The 19788-nt window shown below is 57.9% G+C and overlaps 1 protein-coding gene across 1 annotated transcript in view; it reads left to right on the top strand.

The window, feature by feature from the left end:
- Positions 1–19788, top strand: part of COL18A1 (collagen, type XVIII, alpha 1) — a gene marked incomplete at its 5' end in the record, with an annotated part of 57051 nt that overhangs the window by 35586 nt on the left and 1677 nt on the right. The window contains 38 exons of the mRNA XM_009891408.1: positions 7612–8156; positions 11093–11176; positions 11269–11328; positions 11489–11627; positions 11747–11850; positions 11939–11965; positions 12056–12226; positions 12325–12351; positions 12433–12495; positions 12602–12688; positions 12844–12897; positions 12973–13122; positions 13272–13334; positions 13510–13554; positions 14652–14792; positions 14882–14953; positions 15064–15090; positions 15220–15264; positions 15404–15466; positions 15907–15942; positions 16014–16103; positions 16273–16302; positions 16413–16439; positions 16634–16696; positions 16849–16923; positions 17015–17050; positions 17174–17227; positions 17414–17488; positions 17703–17774; positions 17984–18026; positions 18171–18233; positions 18323–18366; positions 18474–18596; positions 18690–18834; positions 18965–19038; positions 19117–19245; positions 19434–19469; positions 19632–19783. Of these exons, the coding sequence (XP_009889710.1) occupies positions 7612–8156; positions 11093–11176; positions 11269–11328; positions 11489–11627; positions 11747–11850; positions 11939–11965; positions 12056–12226; positions 12325–12351; positions 12433–12495; positions 12602–12688; positions 12844–12897; positions 12973–13122; positions 13272–13334; positions 13510–13554; positions 14652–14792; positions 14882–14953; positions 15064–15090; positions 15220–15264; positions 15404–15466; positions 15907–15942; positions 16014–16103; positions 16273–16302; positions 16413–16439; positions 16634–16696; positions 16849–16923; positions 17015–17050; positions 17174–17227; positions 17414–17488; positions 17703–17774; positions 17984–18026; positions 18171–18233; positions 18323–18366; positions 18474–18596; positions 18690–18834; positions 18965–19038; positions 19117–19245; positions 19434–19469; positions 19632–19783 (3334 nt within the window). The remainder of the gene's footprint in view (positions 1–7611; positions 8157–11092; positions 11177–11268; positions 11329–11488; positions 11628–11746; positions 11851–11938; positions 11966–12055; positions 12227–12324; positions 12352–12432; positions 12496–12601; positions 12689–12843; positions 12898–12972; positions 13123–13271; positions 13335–13509; positions 13555–14651; positions 14793–14881; positions 14954–15063; positions 15091–15219; positions 15265–15403; positions 15467–15906; positions 15943–16013; positions 16104–16272; positions 16303–16412; positions 16440–16633; positions 16697–16848; positions 16924–17014; positions 17051–17173; positions 17228–17413; positions 17489–17702; positions 17775–17983; positions 18027–18170; positions 18234–18322; positions 18367–18473; positions 18597–18689; positions 18835–18964; positions 19039–19116; positions 19246–19433; positions 19470–19631; positions 19784–19788) is intronic.

The raw sequence follows: 19788 nt of genomic DNA, 5'->3' as shown, positions 1-19788 counted from the left end.
TTGTTCTCTGCCTGCTCTCCCTTTCTAGTCCCTTTTTTTTCCCTTCCCCCTTCCCCCATCATTTTTCTCTCACTTTTTATCTTTTTTCCTTATTTTTCTCTTCCCCCCCTCTCCCCCCCCCCCTTTTTCATTTTTTCTCTCTTTGCCTTCCCCCTCTTTTCACCCCTCTGTTTTCCCCCTTCTCTTTTCTTTTCTTCTGGGACCACACTGAGCCCGCAGTGAACAGGGCAGCCTCATCCCTCTTTTCCAATGGGATAAGCAGATGCTGGACAGCAGTCGGAAGACACATCCAGCCTGTTCAGGAGGGAATTGGGACCAGATTGAGGGTCCAATTTTGCTTTTAAAGAAGTGCAAGGTCATGATGAGCTTCCAGCAGTATCCCCTGGAGCATGCAAAGTGCTTTTTGGAGCCTTTAGCCTAGAGAACACTAAAACAAGGGGTTTCCCCTGCTTTGCTGGCAAGCCAGCTGCCGTGGCTTCTCTTTGGGGAAATACTGCTCCAAAATATTTCACCATGTGGTATGTTCCCTGTTACTGCCTTGCTGCTTGGTTGGTGGCAGAGCTGGGCACTCTGGTTTGGGATACTCTAGTGCCACCTGTGCCACTGGGCCACTCTCCAAGTGCTTATTTTGGAAAATCTGGGTCCCTTATTTTGGGATGCCTCAGCCCTGGCTCCTTCCCCAGGAGCTGCCGGCGTGGAGGTGTGCAGTGAAACGAAGATCATTGACTTAACGAGGGCTGGCGGCGGCAGCCCTGCACACAGGGAGGTTCTGGGGGATTGCTACTTTGCTCTGCTCTGCTATCATGAGCTGCCTAATCCCAGCAGAAGGAAGAAATGGGATTTTTTTCTCGCTGGGCGTTGTATGTGCACATGCTTGGGGCGCTCTATCATGGTGCCACTCCCAAAACCCTCCCTGCTGAGATGAGGAGGCTCATTGGGGCTGGTGATGCTCCCCCATGGGTCTGGGAGCTGCCTTGGGGGGCTTGGGTCGCATCCCTACTGCAGGCTGGCCCCCACCCCACTTATCTCCCTCAATTTGGGGGAGATGTTGTGGGAACACCGAGCTTTTCCATCTGTCCTCCCTATCAGTGGGAGAGGAGCAGCAGTCACTGGCATTCCTTTTAGATGCACCGAGGACACAGGGGGGGTTGCCAGACCACCACACCCTCGGCCCAGGGAAGCAGAGCCAGGCACAGCAGGGTCCTGTCCAAACACGCTGGGGTGGGTTGGCAGGCTGGCTCCTCTCATCAGGTTGCCGGGAACACATGAGCTTAAGGGGGGGGCGTATGGAAACTCTGACATACAGACAAAAATGTGTCCTGCATTCAATTAGTTGTGGGCTGTTCCACAACACATGCCCTTAACAGCATCAGTCGTGGGGCAAGCCTATTAGCAATAGCATCCTTGCTGTGCCAGCTGCCATTTTAAGGGGAAAACTCATCCATTTATCTTAAAAAGTAGTGTGGGATATGTCACATAAAGCGAAATAGACATCTGAGCATTTGTTTCAGTGCTTTTCCTGAATGGTTTTTAAACTGGAGTGTCTGGAGAGTTGCATCCCTTTCTGCTCCATGTTGCAGGACCATGTTATTGCAGACTGTGGCTTTCCTAGCCACAAAGCAACCCAGCTAGGGGGAGCCAAAATTGTCATCTCCCCATCAATGTCCCTTCTTGGGGACACTTTTTGAGCCACAAAGGTGACTTGCCCCACGTCATGGCAAGAGCAGTGTGGTGGTGTGGTCCACATGTGTGCTGCATCCCAGCAGGGGACTGGGGACTTAGTGGTCCCCAGGGATGATGTCTCATTGTCTTCAAAGCTGGGTACTTTTGCAGTCTGGAAATAGGCCAGATAAGTAGATTTGGGGTGACTTTTTTTTAAGCTGAGGCACAGAGTGACTAAATTTTTGGGGGCACGGGAGAGCACCAGTGCTGCGCAGGGGAGATTTTCATCCCAGGCTTCAGTAAAACTCAAGTACTCAAGGTTATGACTGCTCAGACCTCCTAGCTTCCAGACATTACTGGTGTGTGATGCTCGTGGAGCCAGGGAGGAGGATCACAAGCACCTGGGGGGTCCTGGCCCTGTAACCAAGTTGGGAAAACTGCTCAAAAGCACTTGACTTTTGGGACTTGTTGTGTTTCCGGCCAGTGGAAATCTTGGAAAGGTTTTTTGGATTTTTTTTCCTTCCTCATTCCGTTTTGCTCTGAGGTTATAACCTTTCCCCAAGACCTGTAGGGGAGGACACCTCTGTGTCCCACTGAAGCTGGGCATCCACAGAGTCATGTTCATGCATGACCCCCCATGTACAGCTCCCAATGCCAGTAATTTAACCAGAGCCAGCGAGCACGGAAAGAGGATTTAGGATTTTCTGGGCAGGAAGGAGTTAAAAAGCTGGCAACGGCAGCTGGGACAGGGAACAGTGTTTGTCAGAGGGCTGGCTCAGCTCCTGGAGGTTTTGGGGGGTTCAGGTGGGTCCCCAGCCGGGCGGCAGGGTCCCCAGGGGGCTGTGCCGGGTGCGGGGAGGCTGGCGCTCAGAAGAGGAGGGCTTGGCAGGGCCGGCAGTGTGGCCACTCCTCCTGCTACGCTCTGGTTTGAAGGGTCGTTCGTTGGAGCTGGGGAGGAGAGTGCGATGTGAGTGCTCCGGGAGTCTGGCACGGGCAAAACTCCTGCCTCTTCACTCCTTTTCTTCCTCTGGCCTCTTCGTTTCGCTCTCTGAAGCAAAGGGGCTCGTTTTCTCTCCCTCATGGCCCTGGTCCCACCTTGCTTGGAGTTTCTGCTCCTCCTGGCTTGCTGCTTCTCCTCCTCCGAAACTCAACTCCTGGACTGGATTTTGGGCAGCACAAAGGCCACGGGAAGCCCAGCAGCACCCAGCGAGGGAACGGCAGTGTCGGAGCCGCTCGCCTCTGCGGTAGCTCCCACCCTCAGCACGTCCTGGGGTGTCCAGATGGTGGGCAACGTCACCACCCCACAGCGCCAGGAGACAGATCCCAGTACAGCAACACCTGCAGGCAAGGGGACCGCGGCTGGAAACATCGAGCAGTGGGATGGGAATGCCACGGGGCTGGTGGAGAGCACAGCGTGGCCAAGTATCACCCCTCCCCGCAGCATGTCACCTGTCCCTGGCCAGGAATCGGCCAGCAGCTCCACCAAGGGCCCGCCGATCCTGGAGACAGGGACTACTGAGGATCTGCAGCTTCAGGGGACACGGACCCCTGCAGCGGTGGGGACATGGGTGTCCTTGCAGAGACCAGCAGGTCCCCGGCCAGGTAGTGCCCTTTTTCCTTTCTCACCAGGTGACAGTACCCGTAAGCAGGCAGTGCCACCCCGGGACCCCACGGCGCAACTGCTCCGACGCAGCCACAGAGCATCGCCTGCCCCATCGAACCTGTGGCACGGCACCGGCCACTGGGAGCTGGCGCTGGCCGGCATGAATGGGAGCCGGAGCCCTCCTTTGCCTAACAGGAGGGTGGCTAACAGTGTGGATCCTCCTCTTGCTGATACCTCTGGTCCTCTCAAGTTTGATTTACTAACCGCTGCTTCACGACTCTACAGTAGTAGCAGCACAGGGCTGATATCCTTCTTACCTGGATTGATGCCACCGGCCGGCCAATGCCTGCCCATCCCGACCCGCCTGCCCTTCTGCAGCATGCTGGGCACCAGCCATTTCAGATTACCAAATTATCTCCACCACGGCAATGAGGTGGAAATTTGGGCGGCTTTGCATGAGTGGGAGGGGCTGCTTGAATCACAGTGCCATCGCTACATGGAGTGGTTTCTCTGCTTGCTCCTTCTCCCTGGGTGTAGCGCCTCGGTCCCCATAACCCCCCCGCCGTGCCAGGGCTTCTGCGAGGCCGTCAGAGACTTGTGTTGGATGCATTTGGCTGGCAGCAGCCTGCCTCTGCCTTGTGATGCTCTCCCCGAGGAGGACGAAGGGTATTCTTGTGTCTTTATTAATGCTTCTGCAGGTAATGTGGCTGGGTGATGTCCCTGTGTTTCTGTGTGTGTCTCCCCCTCCCCAAACTCCCCCAGGTTTTTAGGCACCAAGGGATGTTTCTGCCTTGTCCCCATGGGAGGCTGCTGAGTCCAAAATTGCTTTCCATTCAGCCTCAGCTCCTTCAGACAGGGACTGCCACAGTGCACAAGAAAAGGCTTTGAGGTGTCCATACTGGGAGCGGGGTGCTTGCAGAGCTGTCAGCTCCCACAGGGACAGGAGAAGGACCAAGACCCCACAACCACCCAACTGCAGCAGCATCTGGGGCCATGGCAGTGAGGAGACTTCAAGGTGACCTGTGACCGTGCCCGCATGCTCCCCTCTCCCAGAGAGGCCCTTTGCATTAGGGTTAATGATTCATCCAACGGCTAATGTTTGATCCCCCCCTGCTTGGCAGGCAGGAGCGGTGACTTCGCCTCCAGCTTTGTCATTAGGTGGTTGTGACCCTTCTGTATGTCAGCTGGGGACTGAGTTGTGCCTGTTTGGCAGGGGGGTAAAAGGAAGGGAGCCCGAGGGGCAGGACTGGTGCTTGAAGAAATGCACATGGGGGTGTAAGAGCAAGAACACAGTTTCAGATGAAAGCCGTAGCAGGAGCTCGCCACTCCCCACGCCGAGCTCTCTGAATGAGGCTGTGTTCCTACGCCAGCCCCTTGCGCCCTTGGGTGATGGCCTGGGGCTGCTGACCAGAAGCAGCGAGATGCCAGCTGCCGTCAGAGGACAATTTAGTGGGGGGCCGGCAGACAAGGGTCACACACATGGTCCCCTTGGCCTCAAAGCGGCTCTGTTTGCCGGCGGACCCCGGGGAGGTGCAGCAGGATCATGGGGATGCTTGGGGGGAGGCGCATGCTCCCGCATTGGCAGTGTCAGGAATGGGTGGGGGGTGGGGGGACTGTGGTGCACCTTGTGGAGTGACTTGAGGTGCTTCTGCATGCCGGGGGTCTCCTGCATCCCAGCTGGGATAGGATGCATGCAGCCATGCTGGCAGACCCGGATCGTGCCAGCCAAGGAAGGTCATGGCAGAGTGGGAAGGTGGCTTGGAGCATTGCTGGGTCCTTTCCAATGGCAACAGGAGCAAAGGGCTAGGTCACTGTAGCCAGAAGCATCCCCACAGCCATCCTGTGCCAGTACCCATCCCAAAACTGCTACAATGTCAGGCATCTCTGGCTCTCCATGCTCCATCGTGGGTGCTGCCATGCCACAGGAAGGAGGGAGTGCAATGTTTGGGCTCTGGGCGCCCTTTGGAAAAAGCAGGCATGGCCTGAAAGGTTTGGGGTTGGGAAGGGGCACTTGGCTTTTACAGGGGAGCAGCCATTTGAAGGGGGTCTCCCCTTACTCCGCCTGCTCCCCAGGTGCTCCCCAGGCCTCATCTGGCCTCACAGCCCTTGCCTCTGACCTCTTTTCGTATTGCACAGGGTAAAGACGTGTCCCTGTTTGCTTTGGGAAGCGCTGGCACCCAGCTCCTACCCTGGCGTTGGGGGCAAGTGGCATGTTTGGAGAGGAGGGAGGATCCCAGAGCCGGCTGAAATGCCAAGGAGAGTGTGGTTGAAAACTGCATTGCTAACAAAAGCCTCTTTCAGCCTATCCCCCATCATCCCAAGCCCCAGGGGCAGACAATGGCTTGTCTGGTTGCAGAAATTGAAGCACCCGCTCTTACACCCATGCAGACCACTGGGAGGAAGCTCTGGTTTCCTCTTCCCTTAAAGCTGCTGTGAATTTGGCTTCCTCCAGCCCAAGATAAGCTCCATTTCTGCATCCTGGTGTTTGCGGTCTGCTTGGCCACAGCCGCCTGCTCCAGGGTGGCTGGCATGGCTGGGGATGGCGTGTCTGGGGATGGGACAGTGGGAGTGGGCTTGTGGGGTGTCTGAGCATGGGGTGTCTCAAGGGTAGGTGCCAGGCTGGGCACACTGCGGGTTTGGGGGAGCCCCCCTCGCTGGCCTCATTATTTCTGGTTTCGGGCTGCGCACATCTGGGTGCGAAAAGATGCTGGGCTCGAAAGGATGCTGGGCTCCAGGATCCAGAGGTCCATGTGGTCAGCAAGGCAGAGGCCGAGTCCTTCCCCTCTGAGTGGGCTGGGTATGTCCCATGGGGAAGCCCAGTGCTGGTGCAGGGCAGATGAGGGGATTAAGGCTGGTGGAAGGGAGGCTTCCCACCAACCGGGTGCTCAGTTTTGGGGTGCCAAGCTTGGGAGGGACTAGGGGCTTGGGGGAGCAGGGTGGGCATAGAGTAGTTTCAGAGCAGCAGGCTCAGGAGAGGATCAGTGGGTCTGGGGTCTGGCAGAGAGAAAACTTGCCCCCAACTCTAATCAATGGCATTTCTAACGTCCCCACTACCTGGGTCCCTGTTACAGTGCTGGCACTGACATTGGAGCTCAGCATTGGAGGGAGGCTGGGGATGCTCCGCGTGCACAGGTACCCCTAGGCTTTGGAAGATGCATTCAGGTTTTTATCTCCTCCCACCATTCAGAGAGACGTCTTTTCCTTCCAGGCTGGGCAAGGCTGGGTTGATATCTTCTTTTTTTTTTTTTTTTTTCCTTTTTTCTTCCCTCTTATTTTTTTTAAGAGCTCTTGAGGAAAATGTCTTGCTCCAGAGAAGGGTGGAGGTTCCTGGCTGGTTCTCCCCTGCTCAACACACCTCTGATAACCCCCCATTGCTCATGTGAAACACCAGGGATGGAGTTAGGGACACTGAATTTTCTAAGCTCCTGCTCCTGACTTGAAATGGGGCCGAAGTCAGCACCAAGCATCTGTTCCTGGTGCGGAGTCCTCAGCCATTTCAGAGCCGAGGAGATTGGGTTTCCTCGCTCCTGGGAAACATGGAGTTAAAAAGCACCCGGCATGCTCAATCCCATCTGAGTCGGCACCTGCCCGAGCAGTTGACATAGGAGATGAGGAATCCAGCGCGCCCGGTGTGTGGGCGATGAGGATGTGCCTGCTGCCAAAACAACGGGAGCTGGCGTACAGCGGGCTGGCTCGCCCCAGCCAGATGTTCAGCTGCATCGAGTAGGAGACACTGTCCCAAGCAGAACTTCCCCAAATGCCTTGAGAAAAAGGAGTCAGGGAAGGAGGCAAGATCATCTGTGAAGCTGAAGGGGTGTGCCAGCTCAAGCCCCGTTCCCAGGCTGTTGCAAGGGGATGGCTCTGATTTATTCCCAGCTGGGGTGACTCCATTAGCTTGTCCCAGGATGACATGGAGGGTCACCGTGACCCCAGAGCGGATACAGATGCAGCACACTTCCTTGCGGCTCTGTGGTTCAGCATCCTGGTGCTCCAGCAGCATTCCCTGCTGCCTGCACAGGCATGTTGCTACCATGGGCAAGATCCCTTTGGTTTTATCCCAGGGATTTCCTGGCCGTGGTCGGAGGACCAGCAGCAGGGAATGGGTGCCATTTTGGAAGCCACATCCCAACTGCGCAGTGAGAGCTGCTCAAGGAGCGTTGCTGCATTGCAGGCCAACCTGCAGTGTGAAGGAAAATTCCAGGCCCTGGGGAGGGCGAGCAGAGGGAGCCGCTGAAAAGTGGTGTTTGGGGGAGACATGGCCAGTGGTGTCCCCCCAAGGCATCTTGCTGAGGGTGACCATCCTCACCAGGCTGGTTGTGACCGTCCCCTTTCTCTTCCTCTTGCAGAGAACCTGAGCACAGAGGTCAGCCTCCTGGAGCTGATCGGAGACCCCCCGCCAGAGGAGATCCTCAAAATTTATGGCCCTGACAACAACCCTGGCTATGTCTTTGGCCCCAATGCTAACACGGGCCAGGTGGCCCGGTACCACCTACCGAGCCCTTTCTACCGGGACTTTTCCCTCCTGTTCCACATCCAGCCCACCACCCCCCGTGCTGGTGTGCTCTTTGCTGTCACAGACTCCTCGCAGAGTATCATCTATGTGGGCATCAAGCTGTCAGAGTTGCGGGCGGGCAAGCAGCAGATCATCTTCTACTACACAGAGCCAGGCTCACCAAGCTCATATGCAGCAGCCACCTTCACCGTGCCCACTTTGCTGAACCAGTGGACGCGCTTTGCCATCAGCGTGGAGGAGGATGAAGTTGTTCTTTACCTGGATTGTGAGGAGCGTGAGCGGGTCCGCTTTGAGCGCTCCCCAGATGAGATGGAGCTGGAAGATGGATCCGGGCTCTTTGTTGCTCAGGCTGGAGGGGCCGACCCAGATAAATACCAGGTAAGGGTCACCCCAAGGAGCATCTCCAAGAAGCCTGGGTGAGGCTGGAAGGACGTGACACCAGCCTGTGCCTGTTGAACCAACCTCTTTGCCCAGAAGACAAACCAGTGGCCATGCTCCATGTGTGTCCCTGGAAAAGGAGACATTTGAGACAGGGGGAAAGGTGGCTTGAGATGCCACTAACTTTATTGTCTTGGGTCTCACCAAAGCAAAGCTCTCAAAGTGGGCTGGCAGGAGAAGATGGGGTTGTGCTACAGCAGCCACCATTGCCTGTATCTTTTCCGGCAAATGCATGGGCCTCTTTGAATCTCCCTATTGCTAAAAATACCCAACTCCATTGGTGAAGGAGCTGGTTTGGCTGGTAAAATGTCTCTCTTAGCTGGAAAAAATGCTTGGGCTGGAGCATATCTGTGTTGGCTGATGTTGGGTGGTATCTGCAGGAAGACTTTGGAGAGCAAGGGGAGAAGTTGATAGCTCAGCCCGTGACTTATGTTCTAGATAAGGTTTATGAAAAGTGTGGGGAAAATTCCCAGCTGACATGGAAATCCCCCACAGTCCTTGAGGAGAGGAAAGTTCAGGATTGCACTGCCAGGTTTTTTTCTGGGTTGAGCTTGGTTTGCCCAGCAACAGAAGCTCTACCAAGTGGAGCAACGCTTTTCCTGGGGAGCGTTGCAAAGCATGTTTCTGAGCTTAAACATCATCTTGACTAATGAGCAGTGCTGCTGCAGTCCCAGTTAAATGGCTTCAGGCAGGGAAAGCTCCGTCAGAAAAGGGCTAATGATTGATGGGCTAGAGACCAGTTTGCACTGGGATTTGTTGGTCCCTTGAGGTTTCAAGAGCAACTTTTTGCTCTTGAACATGCTGGGAGGGCCAGGTCTTGGCTGTGGAGGAACTCCTCTCCCCAGCTGGAGAGGGTTTGGCACAATTTGGAAGGCAAAGCAACAGCCCAGAGCAGAGCAAAGCACTCCTGCCTTTCTAGCAGGTGATGTTCCTGAGCTTGCCAAAACCCTCTCTTGCTGCCCGCCCCCGGTTTTCCCGCGGGGAGTAGCCAGCCATCGAGGGATGGAGGCTGGCTGCCTTGGCTGGCTGAGAGGGGAGCAGGGAGTGCAGGCTTGGATGTTTCCTTGGCATCCGACTGCCTCGTGGCATTTCCATCGCTGACCAGCCCTGACTTGTGTTATCTGGAACTAATGGGGCTTCAAGCTGATTAACATCAGCCCTCGGTCAAGCTGTGAGATGAGTTGCTCACAGGCAGCTGGAGGGCTGCTGGTGGGGTCTCATCCAGCATCTATGCTTCTTCCAGAGTTGCCCTTGTGTCAACTGGATGAAACCTGGAGGGGCAAAGCCTGCAGGTAATGCAGAAGCCCCTGGGACAGCAGATGTCAAGGGGTTTACAGTAAATGGGGTCTCATCCAGGGTCTGGCAGGAGGATTTGATTGCAGCTGGATGCACAAGACCTACGGTGCTATTACCCCGTTTATTGGGGCAAATGGGATGCAAAGGGCCCTTATAACCACCCATCATGAGGATGGCTCGGTTCAGGGCTGCAACTGAATTATTTCCAATGCCTCCAGCAAGCTCCAGGACCAGGAAGGCCAGGCTGGAGTGTTGCATTTATCAAAGTGTGGGCTTGCCGCTGGTGCTCAGTAGGAAGGAGAGGGATGGATTAGAGCTGGCTGTCACAAGGGCAAGCAGCTGGAGGAGGTGACAGCCCACCTGGGGGCCATTTGCTTATGAGAGGGATTTATATATTTTTTAATTGTAGATATATAAATAAAGCTAATATATTTATAATGTTACATTTATTTTATATCTGTAATACAATATATTTATACTATCTATTACATTATATTTATATATTATATTTATAATATTTATAAAATTATAATGTCATAGCCAGCCTGGCTGAACTGCAATTGCCCCTGATTTTTGTTTTCTTAAACCCATCATGTTTCCTGAGCGCAGCTCTTCTTTCCTGGACATGGTGCGCTGTGTTTTCAAATGAGCCCAAATATTATTTTAGGTGTCTTGCCCAGAGAAGAGACTCTGAGTGGGAGGCATCTGCCCTCTCCGAGCTCGCTTCCCAGTGTGGTCCCTGGCACCTTCCCACCAGAACCAAAGGGATGGGCATCATCTCATCCTGGCAGCATCCCGTACTGGCAGTATCTCTTTGTCCCATCCCAGCAGCAACCTGGACTGGGCTCTGAGATGCGCCAGGTGACCCTGCTCGCTGTAGGAGCTGTAAGGTTCAGGCTGGTACCCACACACCTCCCCAGTCCATATGGGGATGTTGCCCTCCCAGGCAGTGCAGGTAGCTGAGCTGTGGGGGTTTGTCTGGAGGCAGGATCGTTAGGAAGGAATTTCTGATGGTTTCTTGTATAAACTAGTGGTTTGGATGTGCACAGTGCTTGCAAAACCCAAATAATTGGTAAGGAAATGTGGATTAACCTAAGACAAAACAAGGGCTGCAGTAAACGCGGACCTGCCAGCAGCCCTTGCTTGGGGCAGAGAGGCTGTCTGCAGCTGAGGAGCCCTCTGGAGAGGCGAAAGATGGGAAACAAGGAGCATGGCCAAAAAAGTCCCTGAAACAGCTTGGCTGGGTGGCTGGATGGCCAGATCCTGGCCACTACCTCCACTCAGCCTGCCTGGTGCCAGAGCTGGCACATGTTTTTTTCCCATGGCTTTTCAAGCCATGCCAGTGGTGCTGGGCACTGGGGCTGCAAGGCTGAAACCTCTCTGTGCTGGGTTATGCGTAGATGCTCAGGTGGAGAGCGTTCTGTGCACCAGATTGAAAGAGCCTGATGTACGTGGGGTACTTGAGGACATAGTGGCTGTGTGACACGGCAGGTCACATCATGCTGCAGGGTGGCTTGTGGCACACATCTGTCCGTGGAAACCATCTATCTGTGGCAGCCTTCTGTGTGGTTTCCTTCCAGGGAGTGATTGCTGATTTGAAGCTGCAAGGGGACCCGCGGGCAGCTGAGCGCCAGTGCGAGGAAGAGGAGGATGACACTGAGGAGGTGAGCGCTGGCAGCCTGACTGGGGGAGGCTAGGGGGCTGTTACCCCGTGCTCCTGGCTCACCCCTTTCCCCTTCTGCTCGAGCAAATGCAGGTCTCTGGTGATTTTGGCAGTGGGGCAGAAGGTGGACACCAACCCTCAGGGAAAGACAGGGTGAGTTGGTGCCCGCAGGTGTTGCACCCCGTGGCAAGACACCAAGATTTTAGAGATGAGAAGGGCTCCCAGGATGCCCGATGTGGTCCTGGCACCTGCCCCTTTTGACAGGGTACTGGGAGGTGAACAGCATCGCTGTGATCCCTTGTTGTTGGTACAGGGTGCCCCGGGGCTGGTGGATGCTGTCCCTGTCACCTCTCCCCCCATGGCAGCGAGCGGCGGGCCGAGGAGTGGTGGGGGCTCCCCGCAGCAAGCTGAGAGGACCAGAGTGGAGGAGACACTGCAGGTCTCCATGGGAGGTAATGCCGGCAGCAGCATCCCCTTCCCTGCCATGCCATCTGGTTCCAGGGCACACCGGTGGGGACATGGCAGAATGGCCCTCCCTGAGTACAGCTGGGTCCCTTTTCCCTTCCTGCAGGCACAGGTCCCAAAGGCGAAAAAGGGGAGAAGGGCGAGCGTGGCCCGAAAGGGGATTCAGGGACTGGCAGCATCGCAGGGATGGGCAGTGTCAAAGGCGAAAAGGTGGGTGAGAGAGGGGATCCCAGGGGCTCAAGGATGCCACCAATGTGTCTGTGTTTTACACCCACTCCTCTTTGTTTCTGTCCTGCAGGGGGAGAAGGGAGAAGTGGGCGTTAAGGTGAGCATCACTGGCAAAGCAAAGCCATGCCTGCCTGGGCTGCCACCACTGAGGATGTGCCACACATCCCCGTTTCCCTCCCCTCTCCAGGGCAGTGCTGGATTTGGCTATCCTGGCTCCAAGGGCCAGAAAGGGGAGCCGGGTGACCCCGGCCCCCCCGGGACCCTCTCACGGCACTCTGATGGCTCAGTGGTGGAACAGGTCACTGGTCCCCCAGGGCCACCAGGGAAGGATGGAGCCCCTGGCAGGGACGGCGAGCCTGTGAGTTGAGCCTCCCACCCCTCGGGTTTCCCTTCTCCCTCCACCCCTGCCTGCTTGCATGCCTGCACACTGACCTCTCCCCTTTCTGCCATCCCTAGGGTGATCCCGGCGAGGATGGCAAACCTGTAAGTGGGGTGGGGGGGTGATGGGTGCTGGTCACCCCCTTGCCTCACCACCTGCTGACCCCACTCTGTTCCCCTTTGCAGGGTGATATGGGGCCCCAAGGGTTCCCCGGGATGCCGGGGGAGCCTGGTCTGAAGGGGGAGAAGGTGAGTGCTGGTATCAGTGTGGGGGGATGGCACATGCTGCTGTGCCCCCTTCCTGTCGCTGATGGCTGGGCTACACTTGCAAACTGCACTCTCTCCTCTGTGCCAGGGTGACCCAGGTGTAGGGCCAAGGGGGCCCCCTGGACCACCTGGTCCCCCAGGACCCCCAGGACCCTCATCCAAGCATGACAAGCTGGTGGGTGCCCCCTGGGATACAGGGATTTGGGTGAGGGGTATGGGGCCATGGAGGAGTGGGATGCTGCCACCAGCCCCCAGGCAGCATCTCTGCACCACCGGGCATGCCAACCCTGGCCGTACATTCCTGACATCACCCTTGCGCTTCTCCCCCAGACCTTCATCGACATGGAGGGCTCTGGCTTTGCTGGCGATCTGGAGAGCCTGCGGGTGAGTCCAGGTCCCCTCTTTTCAGCAGGGAGCTAGAGGGACACTCTCAGCCATTGTCCCCTATTTCTCTTCTAGGGGCCAAGAGGGCTGCCCGGTCCCCCGGGACCACCCGGCGTGCCTGGTTTGCCAGGGGAGCCGGGACGGTTTGGGATGAACCACACAGACCTGCTGGGACCGCCGGGGCTGCCGGGCAGGGATGGGACCCCTGGGTCTCCAGGGCCAGTGGTAGGTGTATGAGGTGGTCGAGGGGACCCATCTCGGGGCCACCCTGCAACATTGGGGCTGTAACTGCTCTGTGTGGTGTTGGGGGTCTCGGTGCCCACCCACCCCATTGGGTTTCCCCACACTGGAGCCAGCTCCTGGTCATCTTGCAGGGTCCTCAGGGTCCTCCTGGAAGAGATGGGGCGGCTGGGCTGCCGGGGCCCAAAGGAGAGCAGGTGAGTGTCCCATGTACCCCAGGAGCATGTCACAGCTCCCCCACAGGATATCTGGTACCATTGGCACATCCCCAGGAGGTCCCAGCTCCCTCTGTTCCTGGGCTGGGGACCATCAACCTGTTCCTGGAGCAGGGCAGCTTCTTCACATCCTCTTCTCCTTCATCCTTCTCCCTAGGGCGATGTGGGCGACCTTGGCCTCCCTGGTGCGCCAGGACCCAAGGTACCATGCACATGGCAGGTTTCTTGCAGGGGGTGGGGGGGGAGCATATGCAATGCAGCCTGAAGGCAGGGACAGTGCTTCAGGGGCCACCTTGTGCCAGAGTGGGGAGGGGGATGCTGGTATTTGCGTTCCTTCTGGAGCAGAGCAGTGCCACAGCTTGAGGGGGTGTGGAGCCACCAACTGCCCCTGGGATGCTCGCCAGGCTCCTGCCACTGTCGTTTGCTTTGCTCCTGGCACTGCTGCCTTGGGAAGTGGGCAGGATAGATGAGCAGTGTGTTTTAAGGCACAGAATAAGGTTTTCTTGGGGGTTTTGGGTGCCTACACCCTAGTGGAAAACACCACATCTTCTGCACATCACTCTCCTGCCTGCCTGCTTGAGCTTCTTTCCGCCCTGTGTTCCCAAGGGTTTGCTGGGACGGGCACAATTACCTTCCCCTCTCTTGGGGGCCAGGATGCCCCTTGGGATGACCCATCCACCCCAGCCTGAGCTGGGGGCAAGAGCCTCAAGAGTTAAAGTTTCTTAATGCTGCCAACATCGAGAGTGTAGATGGAGCGGCAGCGGGCGTAAGGACTGATCCTGCTGCTCGGGGACCTTGCAAAGCACAAGGGTGCCTGAGAGCATCCCCACTCTGTGCTGGGCTCTACCACCACATTGGAGCTGGCGATGCATGCAAAAAAAATATCACATTTATGATTTTAGACGAGCCTCTGGTGGCCACCGTGCACATTACATGGGGAGCTGGGGATGTGTGAGGACAGCTGGGACAAGGGACGCAGGGGCTGGGCGATGCCCCATCCCACAAAGCCCCTCTGTCCTGGGGACAGGATCATCCATGCCCTGTCCCAGGGGGTGATTTGGGGATGCAGGAGGGGATGTGCTGCCTCCCACTTGCAGGCTCCAGGCAGGGACCATTCCCACCTCATCCCATCTGTCCCCTTTTTTTTCCCTGGAAACATTCAAGGTCAGGTTGGACTGGGGCTTTGAGCAACCTGATGTAGTTGAAGATGTCCCTGCTCATTGCAGGGGAGGTTGGACTAGATGACTTTAAAAGTTCCTTCCAAACCAAACTGTTCTGTTATTCTTGTCCCCTTTGCAGGGCAGCAAGGGAGAAACAGGACCAGCAGGAGCCCCGGGAGAAACAGGGTTAGCTGGACTTCCTGGGCCCATCGGACCCCGAGGGCAGCCAGGGCCCCCTGGTCCCCCAGGACCACCAGGGCTGGGCTACGAGGCTGGATTTGTAAGTGAGGACCTCTGTGATGGGGGGTTGGGGTATAAACTGGAGTGGGGGGCAGATGTGGCTCAGGCCTGTCTCCTCTCCCTTCCTAGGGAGACATGGAGGGCTCAGGGCTGCCATTCGCTGCCAGCTCCCTTGGACCACCTGGACCAGAAGGACCACAGGTAGCTCCGCTCTTACTCCTTCCCTCCATCCTGGGCTTCCTGGGGCATCCTGTGTCATCATGTCTCCTGCCATCACCCCATGCTTAAGGCCTGCTTCTTGTTGCTTGCAGGGGGTGCCGGGACTGCCAGGGGTGAAGGTGAGGAGCCCTTCAAATGCCTTCCTCTCCCTTTGCTGAAGCCAGCTGGGAGAGCCTGGCTCCATCCTTGAAGGATGCCCATGGACAGCTGGTGGGGATGCTCCTGCTCTGACATATTTTTCCTTGCAGGGGGAGGTTGGCAGCCCCGGGCAGCCTGGCTTGCCTGGACCAAAGGTAGGAATGCCTTTGGTTGGGCTGTGTGTGAGCCTCTGAGGTTGGTGGGGTGCTGGGGAGGACCCCTGTTCTCCTCAACCTGGGGCTGTCGGGAGGATGCTCTGGACTGCATCTTGCCCTTTCCCACTCCTTGTTGCAGGGAGATGCTGGTGTGCCTGGTGTGGACGGCCGCCCTGGGCTGGAGGGCTTCCCTGGACCGCAGGTAGGAGCATCGCTCCTGCTTTCCAGCAGCTCCTCCTTCCTCCAGGCAGGGCACCCTTCCTCACTGCAGGGCCAGTTGCAGCAGCCAAAATCCATCCCCAGTAACCAAAATCTGCCTTTAGCAGCCAAAATCCTCCTCCCCAGTGCCTTAGGCTGTTCCCCTGCCTCGGGACAGGGCTCACTGTGTGCCAAGGGTGGCCACGCTGCTAAGGACTCCATCTCCTTCAGCTTGCCACCCTGCTCACCATCACCTCCACCCAAAAGCATCACACCCTGGCTTGCTGCCTGGACCCTGCAGATCATGGGTGGGGAGGAGTGAGGAGGTGTGGCCTGAAAGGTTTTTCTGAGCCACAGGCAGGAGGGGGTCTCCGCTTGTGAACCAGGGTCCAGCCACATGTGCTGCCAAGCGGGAAGCTCACCCCTGCCTGCTCCTTCTTCCAGGGACCCAAAGGTGACAGAGGCAGTCCTGGCGAGAAGGTAGGTGTCAGCGGGCTGGGTACAGGGACCGGCCAGCGGTGGCCCTGGGGCTGATGGCTTGTATCTTCCAGGGCGAGCGAGGCCAAGATGGTGTGGGGCTGCCTGGACCCCCCGGTCCACCTGGTCCCCCCGGACAGGTCATCACTGTCTCAAGCAAAGATGTAAGTGGTGGCTCCTGGCTTCAATGCAGCTGGAGGCAGCTAAAATTGAGGTGGGAAGGGGCCTGCCCAGCATCCATTGTGCAGGGGGATTGAGAGAGACCTTTCCGTGAGCTCTGACCTCTTCAGAGCAAAGACCAGGGTGAAAACTCCATTCTGTCTCTTTTTCCAGAAATCTTTGGTGGCTTTGCCTGGTCCAGAGGTAGGTGCCCTGCTGCCACCCGCACCCAACCCTCAGCAGTACCAGGTGGGCACCTGGTTTCTTGGAAAGGCGAGGGTTGCTCTTACCAGCATCTCTACTTCTTCCCACAGGGCAGACAAGGTCACGCTGGCTTCCCGGTGAGTTAGAGGCAGGGCTGGGGACTGCAGGGATGGCCCCGATGAAAGCTCCAGGCGCACTTTTGTGAAGTCTCTGGTTGCCAGTTCTGCTGTACTTTGCTGTAGTGGTGCTAGGGTGGTGGTGATGGAGGGGGTATTTGGGGTCTGCCTTTGGCGGGCCGGGGCTGACGCAGGCTCTGTGCTCCTCCCTGCAGGGCCCAGTGGGACCAAAAGGAGACCGGGGGTCATCTGGTCCCCAGGGCTCCCCAGGGTTGAAGGTAACTGCTCCAGGCCACCTCTGCCCCATGGGGTGGTCACACTCCTGGTCCCCTATCCCGCCTGGCTAACCGGTCCCAGTGGTGACACCAGCCCCACTATTGGAGGGAGCCTGGTCCCTCCATCTCCTCTTGTGCCTCCTCCTTTCTTGCAGGGAGAGAAGGGGGAGCCCGGCGTCATCATCAGCCCTGATGGGACTGTGGTCACTGCGCAGGTGAAAGGAGAAAAGGTGGGTGTGCTGTGGGAACAGGGCAGCACAACCCAATTCAATGGGTGCCAGGTGGTCCTGGTGGTGACACAGTTTCCCTCGCTGTCCACAGGGGGAGCCGGGGCTGCGGGGACCAATGGGACCATCGGTAAGTCACCATCACCATCCTCCTTGTATTCCATGGGGAGGGACCGGGCTGATCCAAGGCAGAGGGGGACGGGGGGGTGCCCCTGCTCTGAGCACCCTCATCCTCATCTTCTCTCCCTTCCAGGGTCCCCAGGGACGAGCAGGGATGAAGGGAGAGATCGGCTTTCCGGGCAGACCTGTAAGACCTGCTCTGTTTGTTTGTCCCCTCTGCCGTCGCCTCCTCCACCATGTCTATGCACCCCCTTTGCACTTCTTGCACCCAGTGAACCCCCAAACCCTATCGTGTCCCTGAGGGGCGGGGTGATGCCAGGGTGTTCTTGGCAGGGGGACAGGGATGAGGCTCATCTGTGTTGCTCATCCACAGGGACGTCCTGGCATGAATGGGCTGAAGGGTGAGAAGGGTGACCCCGTGGATGTCAGTAGCGTGCTGGGCTTGCGGGTGAGCAGTGCTGTTGGCCCCCCTGGGCTGCTGGCCCAGCAGAGTGAGGGGGACACACCAAGTGTCTCGCTGGGGACCCGAATCCCTTTAGGAAAGGGCACGTGCCTCCCTGTGTCAGTGACTGGTTGTCCCTCTGGGGCAGGGCACGGCCCCAAGTGTTGCCCTATGGGGACTGTCCACTTTGCAGGACTCTGACACATCTCTCCCCCTGCAGGGTCCCCCGGGACCCCCAGGGCCCCCTGGGCCCCCTGGGCCACCTGGCAGCATAGTCTACGACAGCAGCAATGTGAGTAGCAACATGGTCACTGTGATAGGGGTGCTGAGGGCTGGTGACTGGGTTCCCCCTGTGACCCCTGGCTGGCTGGAGGGGATGGAGGATGCTCCGGTGGCATCCTGGCCAAGGCTGGCATGTGGGGCTGTCATCAGCATCATGTTAAAGGGGACATCCCTGAGGATGCTGTTGTCTCTGCAGCTGCTTCCTTTGCATCCCTGCAGGCCTTCAGTGACTCTGGCCATCCCGTGCTGCCAGCCTTCCCTGGTAAGGGGGTGTCCCTCTCCCAGCCCCCTCAGGGTGGTTCGGGGATCCCCAACAAGGTGGGACTGGGGGGAGAGACCCCCTCCGTTAAAGCTGGGGCTGAGATGCTGTAGCGCTGAGATGGCATCTCTCTGCTGCTCCCCACAGGTTTCCACCAGTTTCCAGGACAAAAGGGAGAGAAAGGAGATGCTGGAGCCCCAGGGCCCCCAGGTGGGTAACCGGTCCCTGCATGCAGAGGTGGGCAGGGGGTAGCTTGTGCCCATCCTGGCTCTCCTTTCCCCACCTCTCCCTCTCCACAGGCCACTTCCCCTACGACCCGAGTCGCTTTAGTACCAACCTGCAGGTAAGCCCTTCGCCCGTCAGCTGCAGCTTGTGGCGCTGGCACCCAGCACAATTTGGGGTACTGGGGTGTGCCCTGGCTGCTTACCCTAAAACTGTGCCATCTTGCAGGGTGACAAGGGGGAGGCAGGTCCCAAGGGCGAAAAGGGTGAGCCAGGCAGCACCCCACTCTATGGTCCCAGTGTCTCCGGGCTGCCAGGGCCTCCAGGGCCCCAGGGCTACCCTGGGCTGCCGGTGAGTACCCCAGGGCATGGGAGGTGAGGGGGGCATGGTGGGGCCAGTATCCCCAGGTGCTTTGCTCCAGGGATGCTCTCTCGCACTGCCTAGGGTCCCAAGGGGGACAGTATCGTTGGGCCACCAGGGCCTCCTGGACCTCAGGGCCCCCCTGGTATCGGATATGAGGGGCGGCAAGGCCCCCCTGGCCCTCCTGGCCCCCCTGGTCAACCCTCCTTCCCAGGCCCCCACAGACAAGGTGAGTTCCTGTGCCCCCTGCATTCCTCCCTGCCACTCCTGCATCCCTGCCTGTAACCCCCCACATCCCTCTCTGCACCCCCTGCATCCCTCCCCATGTCCCGTGCTGCAGCCCTCTCCATCTCACTCAGGTATCAGCATCCCTGGGCCCCCCGGACCACCAGGACCTCCTGGACCACCAGGCACCAGCGGGATGTCCTTGGGGGTGAGTTGGGGCTCTGGAAGGGGTTGCCTGCAGGCTGCCCAGCCGAACCCTGAGCCACCCACTGTACTGTGCTTGCAGCTGCGCACCCTGCCAACCTACCAGGCAATGCTGAGTGCCACACACGAGCTGCCCGAGGGTGGCCTCATCTTCCTGACCGACAGGCAAGAGCTTTATGTCCGCCTGCGCAGGGGCTTCCGCCGGGTGCTGGTGAGTGTTTCAGGGGGTCAGAGGAGGGACCCTGTCTTGGTTTGCACTGCCCTGCTCTGAGGGGATGCAGGCAGTATCACTCAGGGGTTTCAGTGGCATCCTTTGGGGATGCTCAGGCATCCCTGCCATCCTTGCACAAGGAAGAGGAGAGAGGGGTGGCTGGGATCTGATGTGCCATCTGTTTGCAGCTGGAGGAGCACACCCTGATCCCCAGCTCAGCTCTGGTGAGTCCCCTGTCCCCCATCCCCATCTCCATCCATCTCTCCCTATTGCCTTCCATCCATCCCCATCGCATCACCATCACCATCCTCATCCCCAGCCCCAACCAGCCCCATCCCTGCACAGCACAGCACCAACCCTCAACCTGTCTCTCCCTCTCTCTCCAGGACAATGAGGTGTATGACAAGCCCCCCAGTGTTCACTATGCTGGCCCCCAGCCCCGTGGACCCCTGCATACCCTTCGCAACCACAGCCCACCACCCACCGCCCGACCCTGGCGTGGGGATGAGGTGGTGGCCAACAAGCACCGCCTGCCCGCGCAAC

This window comes from Charadrius vociferus, unplaced genomic scaffold, assembly GCF_000708025.1.
Source record: "Charadrius vociferus isolate BGI_N301 unplaced genomic scaffold, ASM70802v2 scaffold69, whole genome shotgun sequence".
NCBI classification, from domain to species: domain Eukaryota; kingdom Metazoa; phylum Chordata; class Aves; order Charadriiformes; family Charadriidae; genus Charadrius; species Charadrius vociferus.
Note: the sequence above shows the minus strand (reverse complement) of the source record. Positions and strands in the feature narration are given on the sequence as shown.